Source organism: Cricetulus griseus (genome assembly GCF_003668045.3).
Source record: "Cricetulus griseus strain 17A/GY chromosome 1 unlocalized genomic scaffold, alternate assembly CriGri-PICRH-1.0 chr1_0, whole genome shotgun sequence".
NCBI classification, from domain to species: domain Eukaryota; kingdom Metazoa; phylum Chordata; class Mammalia; order Rodentia; family Cricetidae; genus Cricetulus; species Cricetulus griseus.
Window position 1 is genome coordinate 247,885,421 of NW_023276806.1, and position 16,047 is coordinate 247,901,467.

General features: G+C 48.8%; 1 protein-coding gene across 1 annotated transcript; it reads right to left on the minus strand.

Moving 5' to 3' along the window:
• Positions 1-1,846: 1,846 nt before the first annotated feature.
• On the minus strand, positions 1,847-6,410 carry Bst2 (bone marrow stromal cell antigen 2). Its single transcript, NM_001244115.1, has 5 exons — positions 6,070-6,410; positions 5,081-5,261; positions 4,647-4,686; positions 2,660-2,780; positions 1,847-2,501 (listed from the first exon to the last, which is right to left on the minus strand). Exons 1-4 carry the CDS (start codon positions 6,355-6,357, stop codon positions 2,678-2,680), a joined length of 612 nt encoding a protein of 203 aa, NP_001231044.1. The 5' UTR covers positions 6,358-6,410; the 3' UTR covers positions 1,847-2,501; positions 2,660-2,677.
• Between the last annotated feature and the right edge of the window lie 9,637 nt (positions 6,411-16,047).

Sequence of the window (16,047 nt, forward strand, 5' to 3'; positions counted from 1 at the left end):
GAAGTCTGGAGAAGAGCATGTGGGAATGAACTTAATTGAAGGGTGTGAGGTAATGGCAGAGGGAGCATAAAATTGGATCAGGCTGAGTTTATCGATATGGACCCTCTGAGTGCATATTCTAGGTTTAATATGGAAATGTGCACAGTTAAAGGGTGTCAAAAGTTTGGGGCTGGTGAGATGGCTCAGTGGTTAAGAGTTTTTAAGGCTGTTTTTCCAGAGGTCCTGAGTTCAATTCCCAGCACCCACATGGTGGCTCACAGCCATCTCTCATGGGATCTGATTCCCTCTTCTGGCCTGCAGGGATACAAGCAGACTCACACATAAAAAATCCCCAAACAGGAGTGGTGGGTGGATGGGGTGGGGGGTGGGCTGGGGTGGGGGAGGAGGGCTGGGGGAGGGAGGGAGAGGGAGAAGGGACTTGAAATAAGCTTGTTCCCTAACTAGAACTAATAAAATAAAATAAAAAAATCCCCAAACAAACAAACCTCATATATTGGGGCTGGAGAGATGGCTCAGAGGTTAAGAGCACTGCCTGCTCTTCCACAGGTTCTGAGTTCAATTCCCAGCAACCACATGTTGACTTACAACCATTTGTAATGGGATCTGGTGCCCTCTTCTTTCTCTTCTGGCCTGCAGGTATACATGCAGGCAGAACACTGTATACATAATAAATAAATCTTTAAAAAAAAAAAAAAAAGATGTCAAAAGTTTGCTTGAGTGGTTGGCTGAGGCAGTTGTCAATGGGAAGGCCCTTAAGAGTTGGTCTTCATTAACCCTATAAGACCCAAAGTGGTGAGAGAGCACCAGCACATTTGAAGAGCTGTGCTGTCACCATTTTCCTTGTGCCAGAGCTTAAGTTTAGAGACACTGCTGCTCAGATGATCAGATAAAATGCAATGGGTTTAATTGGGCCCAGAGGTAGCAGGGGTCAGGTGACTTCACTGAATCACCAAATGCAAGGTTATTGTAGTTATCTTAGTGGGCAGCACAGGCAAGATGAATTTTATGATGCCCTGATTCATACAGACCTTTGGTAGTGGCTACTTTGTGTTCCAGGCTTGAAATAGATGAGAAGCCTGAACTTTTGTTTGGTCTGTATAAGCAGAAAAATTCTCAAACAAATGAAAGAAAGTCTTCTGTTGGCAGATAGCCATTGCTAGATTATCTGGACCACAGCCTGTGAGCCTCATCCATCCATCTATCTCTTTGTTATCTGTCATCTACCTTCTCCTTATTACCTATCGTCTATCTACCTAACAACAATTATCTATCTCTTTCTTACTCATCTATCAATCTATCCTCTACCTATCTCTTTATCACCTACCATCTATATACCAATCTGTCATCTATCACTTTATTATCTCTTTATTATCTATCTATCTATCTATCTATCTATCTATCTGTCGCTTACCTGTCTGTTTTCCTTCTATAGGCTCTGTTGCTCTGGAGAACTTGACTAATACAAACCCCTGCCCAGAACTCACTGTGGGAGATAGAGGAGCATGACATTCTGGCCTCAGAGCACCAGTGAGTGAGGAGTTGTGGATCTGAGAGCCAGGAATCACTCTCTGTACCCTCTGACCCAGGCTGCAGAGGGGACGGGTGGACAGGCATGGTTAGCAATCTGCACGAACCTCAACTTGCAGGGTGGCCCCCAATGGTGAGAAGCAGAGGACACAGTGGCACTAGCAACTTAGAAGCAAGCCTTTTCTTTCCAAATTACATAATTTTTCAGAGCTCAAAGACATCAGAAATAAGTGGCCTGCTCCGGCCAGCAGGGCTGAAACGAGAACCCAAACCTTGAAGGAACAGGAACAAGAGACGCAAGGATGACAGCAAGACAGGATTTCTGATCAAACTGCCAAATTTTATTTTTCTGAGACCTTATATAGTGGTTGAAGTGGGAAGCTTGGCGGGGCGGGAATTCCGCAGGGAGAGGCCATTTGCCTGATAACCAAACCTCAGAATGTCCCTGTGCAGTGCGTGAGTCCTTGAAGGCAAGTGGAGAGTGCAGGACGCTAGCAAGGTCGGGGAGTGCAGGTGCAGATGAGGCAGGAGGCTAGCAGGGTTGGGGAGTGGGAGCAGGAGGAAGGGTTGCTAAGGAACCTGGCTGTGGAATGTTTCTTTCTTTACTATTGGCTTCTTCTGTAAGCCCAGGTGCTATTTATCAGGAAGTTGGGGAGGGGAGGATTGATTGTGAAGGTAGCCATTCTTTTAACATACTGGGCTACTCCAAAAACTGCTGGCAATCTTCACAAGAGGTCCCATACAGCATGGTCGCTTCTGGCAGTGACCCCCTCCTCAATAACCATGAATGCAAAAAGGGAGGTGCCCCTCTCACCCTCCCCAGTAATAAGGTGGGGAGGGAGGTACAATATGAGTTCCACTCAGCAGCTTCTACAGCTTCTGCATCCTCAGAGCTGCCATGACTCCTGCAGAGCCACCAGGACCCCCAGTCACCTCAAACAGGCAACTGCATCTGCATCAAAACAGGCTGTGGCCTAAAGACAGGAGAAGACTCAGCTGTGAACTGCCACTCCACACTGCCCACCCAGGGACTTGCCCTCCTCCCTGAGCTGGCTCCGCTCTTGGCCCAAGTATAACCCCAGCTACAAGTCTCCCCTGCCCCTCATAACCACCCAGGGACCCAGTTCCTCACCTGCCAGCTATGGGGTCCTCAAAAGAGCAGGAAGAGTGGTACTGCGAGCACCAGAAGGCTGGAGACCGCCATGGAGCCGGCAGAGTTCTGCTTAGATGTGATAGAAGCTTCCTCGGCAGTCCTGGATGGAGGGGGGATGGTTTAGGCAGAGGTCACCTGACTCCTGATGATATGCCTCCCCCCCTTTTTTTTTTCTCCGAGACAGGGTTTTGTGTAGCTTTGGAGCCTATCCTGGAACTCGCTCTGGAGACCAGGCTGGCCTCGAACTCACAGAGATCCACAGAGATCCGCCTGCCTCTGCCTCCCGAGTGCTGGGATTAAAGGCGTGCGCCACCAACGCCCACCCGGCGATATGCCTCCTTTTTAACAAATGTTTCTGTGCTGGTTTGAAACTGGGGGATTCCCTTTGAGCCACGCTCCCAGCCCCTCACTGGGGGATTTGGGCAGGGGTCCAATAGGTCCCTAGTCCTATTCTTAGTATTTCAAAATGACATTTTCTTTCCTTAGACTTAATTTTTATTTTTAAATTTTTATTATATTTTATTTAGAGTGTATACATGTGCATGTGTAATATGTGTATACATGAGTACTCGTATATCATGGCATGTGTGTAGAGTCAGAGGCATGTATGTGGGATCTGGGATCAAACTCAGGTTGACAGGGTTGTGCTGCAAGAACTTTATCCACTGAGTTACCTCACTTGCCCTGATTTTTAAGTGTGTGTGTCTGTGTGTGTGTGTGTACAGTGCCCTCAGAGTCCAGAGGCGCAGAACTCATACAGCTGGACAGTTATGAGCTACCCAAAGTCCTGGTTGCTGGGACCGGCAGCACCAGGTCCTCTGCAAGAGCAGCCAAGGCCTGGGCCTGAGACCTCCTTGATGGCTTAGATTCTTCCTCTCCCATGGGGTCTCAAGCCTGTGTCACCAAGCTGAGGGTCCTATGCCGCCCACCCACCACGCTCCTGAAGGAGGGAGCTAGACTGGTCACCTATGGCAGTGGTCCTAGGGATAGGTTTTCCCTCTGAGATAGGGTTTCTCTGTGTTATAGACTCGGCTATCCTGGTCTAGACCTCACAGAGCAACCCCTGCTTCTGCCTCCAGAGTGCAGGACATTTCAAAGTGTGCACGGGTATCTGGCTCCATCTTACTTTTATTGTTTGCGGTGATATATTACTTATGATTTATTAAATCTTGTCTGAGGATTCAGAAAGCAAAGTCAGACACAAGCCACAGAAGTCAGGCACACTTCTGTGCCTGAAGCTAGGAGGTGGTGGTACACACCTCTAATCCCAGGACTCAGGATTAAGTGGTAGATGGATCTCCCTGAGTTCAAGGCCACCCAGGGATACACAAGATTGAATCAGTCTAAAAGAGTAACTGAGCTCATGCCTTTAATCCCACCCTAGAGAGGTATAAAACATAGAAGCAGGGTCTTCAGTAGTCAGTTTCAGGCATTCATTCTCCAGCCCCAGCCCTGTTAGAGGTAAGAGCTCTCTGGTAGCTTGGCTGCTTTGCTTCCCTGATCTTCAGCTTAAACCCCAATTTCAGTCTCTGGGTCATTTATTTATATTGTTACAATTGTTATTGCTACTATTTTAGTAGTGAGCTTCGGACTTTATTGTGCAACAGGGAAGGCTACAATTTTGCCTGCATACCCTCTTCCTTAATTTTTGAGACAGGGTCTCTCCCTGAACATTAAGCTTACTGCCTGGGCTACTCAGGCTGACCAGTGAACCCCACGATATTTCTGTCTGTTCCCCAGTACTGGAGCTACAGACATAACTACAGCCAGTCTTTAAGTGGGTTCTGGGGATTTGAACTCAGGTCATTAAGCTAGTGTTGCAAACTCTCCTCACTAAGCCTTCTTCACAGCTCAGACATAAGCTGTGGATTGTGCGAGTCTAGGGGGTCCCCAGTCTTGAGGAAGTAAGTAGAGAGTGGCAGGGGAGAAGGAGGTAGGGGCAGGAAGGGGCCGATGTGTCTCTAACCTCAGCTTCTTCAGCTTCTGTTCGAACTCCTCAACTTCACCTGCAATGACACAGAGGGTAGTCAGCATAGCTGTGAGCTAGTCCTCACAGTGTGAGCAGTCGACAAGGTGGAGGCCGCAGGGAGAGGGCAGGGACAGGGAGAGCACCCCAATGTAACAGCTGGAAGACCAAGACCAGTCATCAGCCAAGGATGGCTCTGTGGTGGGGGATGGGGGAGCATGGTCGGGAGGCTGCAGGGAAGGGCCAGCCTGGGGCCCTTCTGCAGGGCTGTAGAAGGGCCAGTGAAACCTTCTGATCCACGCAGATTCCTGAGCAGCTGGCCCATAGCTCTGAGGCCCCTCACTCTGGGCCACCACCTCTCCCCAACTCCCAACCTGGAGGCCTGCTCTATTCCCTCTTAGTCCCCTGCACTCCCCCACCCCATCCCTTCTCACCCTCAAGCTTCTGGATGCGAACTTGCTGTTCCTGGATGTGAGCCTTCTGCTCCTTGATCTGAGCCTCCTGCTCCTTGATCTGAGCCTCCTGCTCCTTAATCTGAGCCTCCTGCTCCTGGATCAGAGCCTGCTTCTCCTGGATCTGAGACACTTTCTTCTCCAGGGAATCTTGAAGGGTCACCTGAGTCAGAAAAGCAGCAGAAACACAGGTTGGCTATTGTCTTGGTCCCTGGAAACTTTCCAGGCCAAGTTATCAGAGGACCTTCTACCCAAACAAACGCCCTTTTAGGTTCCCCTCCAACACGCTCCCCTCCCTGCCCCCACTCCACCAACAAACGTGCCATCTCCAAAATGGCAGTTTTAAGCACCTCCCACCACGGGAATTTGAAAGCTCTTCATAACCAAACCCTATTCGAAAGTTCCAGATGTTCTGCGGCTCACACAGATTTAGCAAGTCCTTCCCAAACACAACACAACGGGGCTTCCCCGCCAAGGTCTCTAAGAGATACATTCCAAGTTTCAATAACTTGCTGGTGGTGGCGCACGCCTTTAGTACCAGCACTCGGGAGGCAGGGGCAGGCGATCTCTGTGCACTCGAGGGCAGCCTGATCTACAGAATGACTTCCAGGACAGCCTGAGCTATGTAGCGAGACTCTGTCTCAAAAAAGAAGAAAAAAAAAAAATTCAATCATCAGGGCTGAGTGAAGTCCCCCGGGAAGCCCCAATGCTGGTCCCCTAAGTCAGTTTCAAGCTCTCCAACTTCGGCACCCCCCACAAAAGTTGGAGAGCCCTTCCAAGTCCTGGAAGGGAGGATACTGAGGCCCCTGATTCCGGAGTTGTAGGATTTCTAAGGTCTCTCCGGATTTCGAGGTCCTCAGTCGCTGGCGTGCGGGGTAGGGGGGTGGGGGGTGGGGGAGTGGGGCCACTTGCTTGGCGGTTTCACCACCCCCACCCCGTCACCTGGGGCCTTGGAATGTTTCCAGCCTTACCACGGTCCGGTTGCAGGTGCTTGCCTGCGCCTCTGCCTGAGCCAGGTTGTCCTGGGAGCGGGTGAGCTGGCGCTGCAGCAGGCGAGTGGTGTTGCTGCACTCTTCCTGCGCCCGCAGTCCGTCCCTGCAGGCTTCGCTGTTCGCCTTGACGGCGAAGATGATGAGCGGGATAACCAAGGCCACCAGGATCAGGACCGAGGCTGCGGCCAGGCACCGCCAGCGGATGCCACATCCCGGCTCCTTCTGGTCCATGGGCAACGGGTGATAGTGGTAGAAAGTGGGCGCCATGTGGTTTGTCGAGCCCGGAGCTTCCGAGGGCCCTGGAACCTTCTCGAGGTCACGCCCCTCCTTAGCATGGTGCCGGCTTCTAGCCAATAGAAACGAGAGTTCCTAGGGGCAAGTCCAGAGCAGTCCTGGGGCTATTTTCCCCGAGAAAGTACCCTTTCGGTTTCGGTTTCCTGGAAACGGAGGCATCCCTAAGTTCTGGAAAAGTCCAGTGCTTGGCCCTCCCTGTCCAGATACCGGATGCCTGGCGCTGGTGCGCTTGGGACTCTTCCGGACCCTGGCTACCCACAGTTGTTGTTGGTTCGGTCTCCAGGTAAGGAAACTAAGGCTGCAGGGTTGAGTGGACTGAAGCGCAGAGCGGTCTCCTTGGTGACCTTTGTATCCCCTTGGTCCTCGGAAGGACCATGGAGTTACGGAGTTACGGTGTTAGTGACTAGAGGAGGCACAGCAGGAAACCAAGACAGGCCGGGCCGGGCAGGGGAGGCCCGTGCTGCACCTGCCCATTTGGCCCTGGCCAACAAGCAAGCTCTTGTCCCGGCACCAGCGGCATCCTGGCGGGGACACCTGGCACCCAGGTCACAGCAAGCTCTCTGTGAATGGGTATGGGAAGGACCCTGAGGATCCAGAAGTGTTTTAGTATGCAGTAGGCATTCAATGGCGGCTCTGCAGTGGCTGGTGGGGGAAGACGGACACACAGTTTAGCAGGAGTCATGGCCTGGTGCTAGGATCGTGTTTTGAAGAAAGATGGTGGGTACCATTCAGGACATGCAGAGCGGCGCAGAGCCAGAGAGGGGTCTGGAGTATTGTTGCCCACCTGCCACCCCAGCTCTCATGAGGACAGGAGTTCAAGGCCAGCCTCAGCTAAATGGTAGCTGGGGCTACATGAGACCCTGCCTTAGACATATACCTCTGCCCCTTTCTATACCTCCAAAAACCAAACCCAAACCACAAAGTAAACATCAGAAGAGAGACCCTTCTGTTGGGGGTTGGAAGGGCCTTCCTGTCTGTCTGGCCAAGGAAGGAAGATTTTAACAGGTCTAGTTGCAGGCACCAGTCTGACATCTGGAGGGATTGTACACCTTTCCAGATTTCCAGCCACACCCTGATTACAACACAAATTTGGCTCAATGGATGAAATATTTGTTATCTTGGACAGCCAGATTGGGGCCCTGGGTGTTCCAGAAGGCCTTATGGGGTACCTGAGGCAGCAAACCAATGCCCTCTATCTGGAAGCCCCCGGTACAGCTGCTCAGTATCCAAGGAGGGCATAACGGTGTGACCCTCCCTGCTCCACATCCCCAGATGACTTAACCCCTGCAAGGAAGGGCTGTGGCCTTTGAGATGCCAAAGGTTATTTCCTGGGGTGGCCATCTTTCCAGCTGTGCAAACAGTCTAGGATCCTGCCAGAGACACAGAGTGGTGTGGGGATTCCCCTGAAGGCTTCACAGTAGGCAGGCAAAACTGATCAGGGTGAGGTAAGAATGAAACTCTGGTCAACCCCATTTTACTGTAACTGGTCCTGGATGTCTACAGTCTTGCCCAGAGACTCTTGACATCATTTTTACTTCAGCCATATTTAAGCACAGCACAATTTTGGAAAAAAGTATTCAGATAATGGTTAACTCAGTCCCAAATGCACAACAAAGCTTGAGACATGTTTACACTGTGGCTCTTTGCAAAGTACATCTGGCTTCATCCACAAGGTTGGCTCTTGTTGACTTAGAAACAATGCCTTGTCTCGGGACAAGGCAAACTGAGGTAAACAACACCAGTGGGTATCAGGATAGAAGTCACTCAGGCTGTTGTAAAGCATGGGTGATCTCACTCATAAGAGTGGGTTTTATGGCCTAAAAGCAATGCTCAAGGTTCTAAGGAGGAAGGGTCTGGGACCAGTAAATTCTGGGAGACACTGGCAGAGCTAGTTTTGTCAGATGGCAAAAGGTATAAAGGCAAAAGTGTGCAGAGCTCCCTCCAGAGGTCCTTTTGCAACCCTTTCTCTCTTCCTCCATGGACTTGGATTATTACAGCCTCACTCTGCTACTGTAAAGAAGATGGCCTCAGTACATTTCGATGCCTAAACTGGTATGCTCGATTTTTCACTGGTGGTAACTTCTGCCACTGCACAGACAAATGATCTGAAAATCTTTTATACCTAAACTCATTCTCCCTCCTCTATTTCTTCCCAAATACCTGTCTGGGGTAGCTCTTACATATGGAGACCTTCCACACCTAACTAACAGCCATCCTAATATGGTTGGGAAATTGTTCTATATCCAGCTGTCAAAGGTTGATTCAGTTCCCTCTAACTCCCTTATTCATCTCTCCTTCCCTGGGGCTTAACCCCTATGCCTGTTTTCTCTTTTTTTGTATATTAATTCCTGTCCTGGAACAGGGTTTATGATGGAATTTAAAAACCAGTGCTGTTTAATAAGGTATTAAAACTGCACCTCCACGTACAGGAACATACCTCGTGCTGGTAGCTGAACTTTTGTAATACAAGAGTCACTTAGGTGGTATTAGTTTAAAAAGACATGAAGGGGTGATGGAAAGCAACGGATACTTGGTGCTGTGTGTCAGTACTGAAATTCCAAAGAGAGCCCAGGAGAGCCTGTTGGTGAATATTCAGCTCAGTTGCAATTAAAGTGTTATGAAGACCTGAGAATGTGAAAGCTAAAGTAAGTTCTGAGGGCCCAATAAAGTGTATTGTAGTGTTGGGTGCTCAGTTTCACTGGGGTCTGTGGAAGAAACAGGGCCACTCTAGGATGAATCTTAGCTTTGAAGACACAGGCAGAGGAGCCAGATTCTGGCAAACTGACTGTAGCTTCCCAAAAGGCTTTTTTTTTATTGCTACATAGTATATAATTTAGCAAGTCAATTTCCACATACCTCTTAACTGGCCGGGTGTTGGTGTTGCATGCCTTTAATCCCAGCACTGGGAGGCAGAGGCAGGTGGATCTCTGTGAGTTCGAGGCCAACCTGGTCTCCAGAGCGAGTGCCAGGATAGGCTCCAAAGCTGCACAGAGAAACCCTGTCTCGAAAAACCACAAAACCAACCAACCAACCAAACAAACAAACACACACAAAATCCTCTTAACTGAAGCTTCCCAAAGAGACAAATGCCAAATTAATTCTTAGTCACATGGCATTTTGGTTTTCCAAGTTCCCTTGCAACCAAGCTTTGAAGAGGCTTTGAGCCCTGACACAAAAATTAACGGTCACCAAAGGCCGACCAAAGTCCTGGTGTCAGCACTCTGGCATCAAGCAGGCTGCTGTGCTCTGTGGTGGGTAAAGGTCTGAGGATACAAAAGCTTAAGAAAGTTCTGTGGGTCTAAGAAAGAGATTTTAGGTATGCAAATGACAGTTCTGAAGGGATAAGAAAGTGTTTTATTTTATTTTTTTAAAGATTTTATTTATTTATTATGTATACAACATTCTGCTTCCATGTATATCTGCACATCAGAAGAGGACACCAGATCTCATAACGGATGCTTGTGAGCCACCATGTGGTTGCTGGGAATTGAACTCGGAACCTCTGGAAGAGCAGTCAGTGCTCTTAACCTCTGAGCCATCTCTCCAGCCCAGAAGGTGTTTTAAAGTAATGAAAAATGTATCAGATTTCTCTCCCCCCCCCCCCGTATGCTGTTGTTATAGTAAGATATGGAAAGTTCAGGAAACGTATTCTCGATGGTTCAATCAGACCACTCCTGTGGTGGAGTAGGGTGACTTCTTCCCCTGCAAACTTTACAGCAGAAAAGGAAAAAATGGCCGGGCATTGGTGGCGCACGCTTTTAATCCCAGCACTCGGGAGGCAGAGGCAGGTGGATCTCTGTGAGTTCGAGACCAGCCTGGTCTACAAGAGCTAGTTCCAGGACAGCCTCCAAAAGCCACAGAGAAACCCTGTTTCGGAAAAAAAAAAAAAGAAAAGAAAAAAAAAGAAAAAGAAAAAAGAAAAGGAAAAAATGATCCACGAAGAGATAAGAATAAAATGGCTCAGCCCGATTTTATTGTAACCAGTGCTGGACCAGGACATCTAGAGTATGGCCCAGATCATTTTACTTCAGCCATATTTAAGCACAGCACAATTTAAAAAAAAAAAAAAAAGCATTCAGATAACAATTAACTCAGTCCCAAGTGCACAACAGCTTAAGACATGTTAACATTGAGATCCTTTGCAAATTACATCTGGTTTCTTTCACAAAAATGGGTGCTGTTGACTCAGAGATAGTGCTCAAGATTTAGGGTCTAGGGAGTTTACCTGTGGGTGGCAGGATTGACCTGGCCCTAAGATAACATAGAAGTCTCTTAGGCTGTTGTAAAGCACAGGTAACATCACTCATAGGAATGGGTTTATCGTCTAAAAGCAATGCTCAAGGCTTAGGGGAAAAGGTCTTAGAAAAGTAACAACATAAATTCTGAGAGATGCAGCAGAGCCTGTCTCCTCAGACCACAGAGGATGGCCAGGTTGTAAAATGGCAAGGCAACATTCTTAGCATTCCAGGAAGAGCAGCTGTGCACCTTATTTCCTTGAAGAGGTAAGCTGTGTGTTTAACTTTCCTGGCTTCTCCAGTGCTCATCTGTGTGAATAACGCTCTTTGCTCTCTCTCTACAGCAGGAGCTGGAGACTGCTCACCAGCAGGTTGCCAAAAGGAGGTCTTTGTCCCTATAACACCAAAATGGACTTCTAAAACACTGTCCCCTGTGCTGGCTTTCTCTATGACCAAACTAGAGATTACCTTCTACAGAAACTTATGGAGACTGCCCTAATTGGTGCTGTAGGAGACATGGTGCATACACTCAGGAAGGCATTCTACTTTGTATGCAAAATGACCAATCTTTTATATTCTAATTAGTTACCCATGGCACCCAGATGGAAGAAGGTATCATTGGGAAACTTTACTATAGCATATATCACAGCTGCCTGTTAGGCACACTCAAAATACAGAGTGCACAGCCCTTTCACTTGGCCCCTAGATATAGACCCAGTAGAAGTGGCTCAAAGCTCCTCCTAAGGACCCTACATTCCTAATTGTTTTGCTGCAGCTGTGGGCGATGAGACATGAATCTCAAAACTCAACAAAACCCACACGGCGTTTATTGGGGAAAGGGAGCAAAGGGAGGGGTAGGCGTTGGCCAGCCAGGAGCAGAGATGGAAGGGGAAGAGGCAAACAAGTGGGAGGTGCTCGCTTAAAAGTTGCTCTGCACATGTGTACAGAGTCCTTAAGATGCCACTTAACATGTGAGGTGGCCACACAACAAAGGACCTTTTGAGCTGTCTAAGTATCTGCCTGAATGTTGGTGTGTGTATCCTGCCTGTTGTCGGGGGCGGGGCCAGCATAATGCCTGAATCCTTACACTAATATCACCCCTTTTTAGAGCCAGAATGTGTTTCTTTCACTGGCTCTGATTCTAGGGACAAAGTGTGTTTCTTTGGCACTGATTTCAGGGTCTGGGTGCATTTCTTTGGTTCTGGTAGCAGGGCCAAAGTGTGTTTCTTTTGGCTCTGCTCAGGGTGTATTTCTTTGGTTGGCCTTTTCCCCCTACAACAATACCCTAACCCTTAGTACCACCACCCAACCCCTATGCCAAACATTCACAATGCCTTGATTCTCTGCAGCACTCGAGTTTATTGCTGCCTACCTGCTGGGTGGTCTGGGACTTGTGCCCTGGTGTTCCTTTTTCTGAAGCTCTGAGTGGTACTGAGAGGCCAGACACCAGCAGGCAAGACTAACTCCATTTTAGATGGGACCATTTTGAGAAACTACTAACTGGACCCTGAACCCAGTTCCTGGAAAAACCACAAAGCTAAAACTCGCTCCAGGCCCCCCACATCCTGCTGAATCAGCCTGACACTGAGGAAGTAGACCATCTTATCATGATCACCTGATGTCCCAATGGTCACGAGATGCTCTAGCAGAAATTTCCAAATGCTTATTTAACCCCAGGAAGCATCACCCCCTGAACCAATCAGAAAACGCCAAGGCTTGCACTCCCCCAGCCTGCGGGGAGGGGGGGGTGTTCCCTTTATAAGCTCACTCCCCTGCTGGCTCAGGTCACTCCTCTCACCCGCTGCATTGGAATGATGCTGGATGACCTGAACTCTTAAGAGTTAGCTCTTAATAAACCCCTGTGTGTTTGCATTGGCAATTGGCTCTGCAGTGGTCGTGTTCGGGAGTCCCACATCTTGGGCATAACAGTACCTGATGAAATACCCTTGCTGATTCCCATCACCGGGTTTATAGCCACATGGCATGATAAAAGAGAGGTTCCAGTCACACCCTCTCAAGCAGTGCTGGGCATAGCTGCTAGTAAAGGGTGAATTACCAATACAGAGCCAGGTAAAGATATTAGGGTTTTTATTAGGGAGTTGTCTTACTTACCGAGCAACCTAGCCAGCCGCCAGGGAACGGAGTAAGTAGAGCAAGCCGATGACGAAAGGGAAGAAGGAGCTCCCATGTGCGTGCCCCTCATTCTTAAGCCTCACTCACATCATCCTGACCACACCCTAGGGGGCATTGCCAGGTACACCTGTAGCTACCCCGAGGAGGCGTGGTTAGGGTGTTCCCTACACGCTAGTGTCTCCACTAGACTGAATATTTTCCTAGCTAATCAACATTGGTTTTCTTCTTAGTTCCTCAAGGATCTCCGACAGGTTGGGCAGACTATCCTTATTCTATGGTCAAATAGACTCACTGAGCTACAAAATCAACAAGGTCACATTTTACCAACAGCAAAGAGAGGTGGTCTTTGCCTCTTCCTCAGGGAGGAATGTTGCTTCTATGTCAACTAGTCAATATAGTGAAATACAAGAATGGACAACTCCGAATGAATCTCCAAAAACATAGGAACATCTCCATGCCTCTGGCCAATGGCTCACTGACAGTCCAGTATGGAATTGGTTTTTTTTGTTTGTTTGTTTGTTTTTGTTTTTCAAGACAGGGTTTCTCTGTGTAGCTTTGGGAGCCTGTCCTGGCACTCACTCCGGAGACCAGGCTGGCCTCGAACTCACAGAGATCCACATGCCTGTGCCTCCCGAATGCTGGGATTAAAGGCGTGCACCACCAACGCCCGGCAATCCCAAAGATTTCTAACAAGATGTTTAATCAGTTGCTGTTACAGGATTATGGAGTCCTAGACACAGAACTAGAGGCCTGCAACACCCAATTATATCTTGCCAATGACTATCAAGCTTGCCCCAAGGACTTCGGTGCCTCCGGTCAACAGGAAGTAGTCTAGTGATAACATCACCCCCTTTCCCATAACCTGATGGTTTATCAATAATGAACAAAAGGGGTGGGGGATCCCATAATCTGATGGAAGAGTTCCCACAGAGCCACAGGGAGTGTTACCACCTAGCTTTAGATCTACCTCTTGTGATTGTTACCTTCTGTCTCCTGTACCTTCTGTTTGAGTCTTATCTGAGAGTTTTCCTAGGGGATCAAACCTATACAAAATTAATTGATGAAAAACCCAGAAGACCATGGTATTCAGAACCGAGAATTTGCATTTGGCCTTTGAAGGGACCAGATACTCACCCAGCCCCCTTCTTTAGCAGCCTGCAGAAAAGACCCAGAAAGACAAAGGCCCCTGACTCAACAACATGTGCTGAACCTCCCACCTTGCCCCTCACTAGAAAGCCAGATACCCTCCATGTGGCAAGGAACCAATCAGAAGTTAGCTGACAGGCTCTGGATGTACTTTATGGCAACAGTGACATGCAGAGCATAGCAACCACCCTGGGAGGGCCAATAGGCCATAGCAACTAGTTGACCAATCAACACAGGACAGGTTGTCCAAGCCTGGAAGTACACCAGTCCTGAGACTGTTGCATACCCCCAGACCCTCTCCTTGCTCAGCCCCAATAAATCCCCCATACCCTAGGTCCCTCCAGGTTCTTCTCAGCCCACCCGCTGTGCGGGACAGACAGAGGAACCAAGTTAATACAGTTAACTCATTAAACAATAAAAGATTTTTTGCTTTTGCATCGGATGGGGTCTCTTGGTGATTTGGGGGGTTCAGAATTTGGGCACAACAGGCTTGTCCCTCAGAAGGGCTTAGATCAAAGACTTTGGTATATGTGGGATTGACATATATAAAGGTGCAAATTGTTAACAATAAGGGTCCCTTTTTCAGCCAAGGCAGTTCAGTCCCTAGAGATGAATTTACCCTGCAGATGGAAAGGCTAAAAACTCATCCTTGAGGTGTCTCTGTGTTCTTTCCATGGGCCAGAGTGAATGCCCACAGCCTGTATACAATAGTAATCACCTCAAGGCAAGCCCCTCCCCTGAGGACTTCCAACTCCTGGATTCCACTCACAGAATACTCTAATTACCCTAAGGGCTGGACCAGTGCCCGCCTCCCCACCAATAAAAAGCCCAAGCTCTGTACTTGAAATCCCACCAATCCACCAATCCCTATCCTGGGAAGCTTCACCCTGGCAAGTTCTGTGCCGCCCTCCTGAAAAGCTGTGCAACCCTGAAAAGCTGTATAAACCCTGCCTTCTGCTCCCAGTTCTCTGCTGTTTCTCTCCCAAGCAGAGGCAGCCACTCTCCTGGGTTTTTTCCCTCCCAATAAATGTCTTGTGTGAGGTTTGTTGTGTAGTGTGACTTTGGAATTCCTTGGTTCCTGTCACGGACTGGTGTTTGTGGGGCTGCAGTTGGGACCATCTGACCAGCTCCCGGTCCGCTCCTGAGTGGGGGAGTGTGGATGAGGGAAAGGCTAGCTAAAAGACTTAAGAGTCAGAGACACAGAATAGCTGTCAGGAGGGCAATTTCAGTCCATACTGAATGCTCCTCAGGTTATTCATGCACCATCTTAAGTAATCAAGCAAAGGTGGGACAATGGCAGAAGACTTCTATTACCATGTATAAAGGGCAAATAGCAATTACTTTTCTTAATCCTAAAGACACTCCTTGGCTTCATGTACTACTTGGCCTTTGGGCACTTCATAGCTGCACATATCACCTAGCCTTCAAGGTGAGAGTAAACCCTGGGCCCAAGACTATTGTTATTTAGATAAGAGCCATTCACCACCAAGGCCAGGACATCCTGCAGCCCTTAAACTAATGTCTTAGAGACAATAGGATTGAGTTGAGCTCTCTGAACTCATGGCAGGACAGAATGGATTTCCATATACGGGTCCCAACAGGCTCCTGGCTGCCAGAATACCTTTCCATCCAAACTGTTGAAAGACCCCCGGAGAGGTTCTCTCGTGGAAGAAGACCCACACCCAGGAATCAGCGAAACCACGAACTTTGGATGTAAGAACAAGAGGATTTATTAATAACACGGATATCCGGGGCTTAGCTTCTGTTTTGCCAAGCCCCGAGCCCCGGAAGGAGGGTCCTTTTATAAGGGAAAACAGGCATAGTACAGAAGCGAAAAGCATCAAATCAGCATTTTCTCAAGGTTTAATAGCCAGGCGAAATGGCCTTATCTCCTGCCGGTCCAGATGGCTGGCCTTGGGACCGAGCGATCCGGCGGGGGTTGGCCTTGCGTGGGGCGGGGAGTGAGAGCCAGCAGCTGCAGAGATCAAAAGGTGCTAAGGAGGGAAGTGCTAAGGAGGGAAGTGCTAAGGAGGGAAAGATGTATTCGCGCGCCCCGCCAGCTGCCGACCAGAGTAGAAAGGCTACAGCCCGGGGGTGGGGGTCTTTCATCCCCCATTTCTCTTGTTACTGAATGGAATCTTTCATTCAG

What these genes read in the sequence shown, in the direction of transcription:
- Bst2 (NM_001244115.1), bottom strand. Translation starts at nt 6,357, where the DNA reads ATGGCGCCCACTTTCTACCACTATCACCCGTTGCCCATGGACCAGAAG. An exon ending in GCACCTGCAACCGGACCGTG is followed by an intron (nt 5,262 to 6,069) that starts GTAAGGCTGGAA and finishes TTTCTGACTCAG; the next exon opens with GTGACCCTTCAAGATTCCCT. An exon ending in CAGAAGCTGAAGAAGCTGAG is followed by an intron (nt 2,781 to 4,646) that starts GTTAGAGACACA and finishes CCCTCCATCCAG; the next exon opens with GACTGCCGAGGAAGCTTCTA.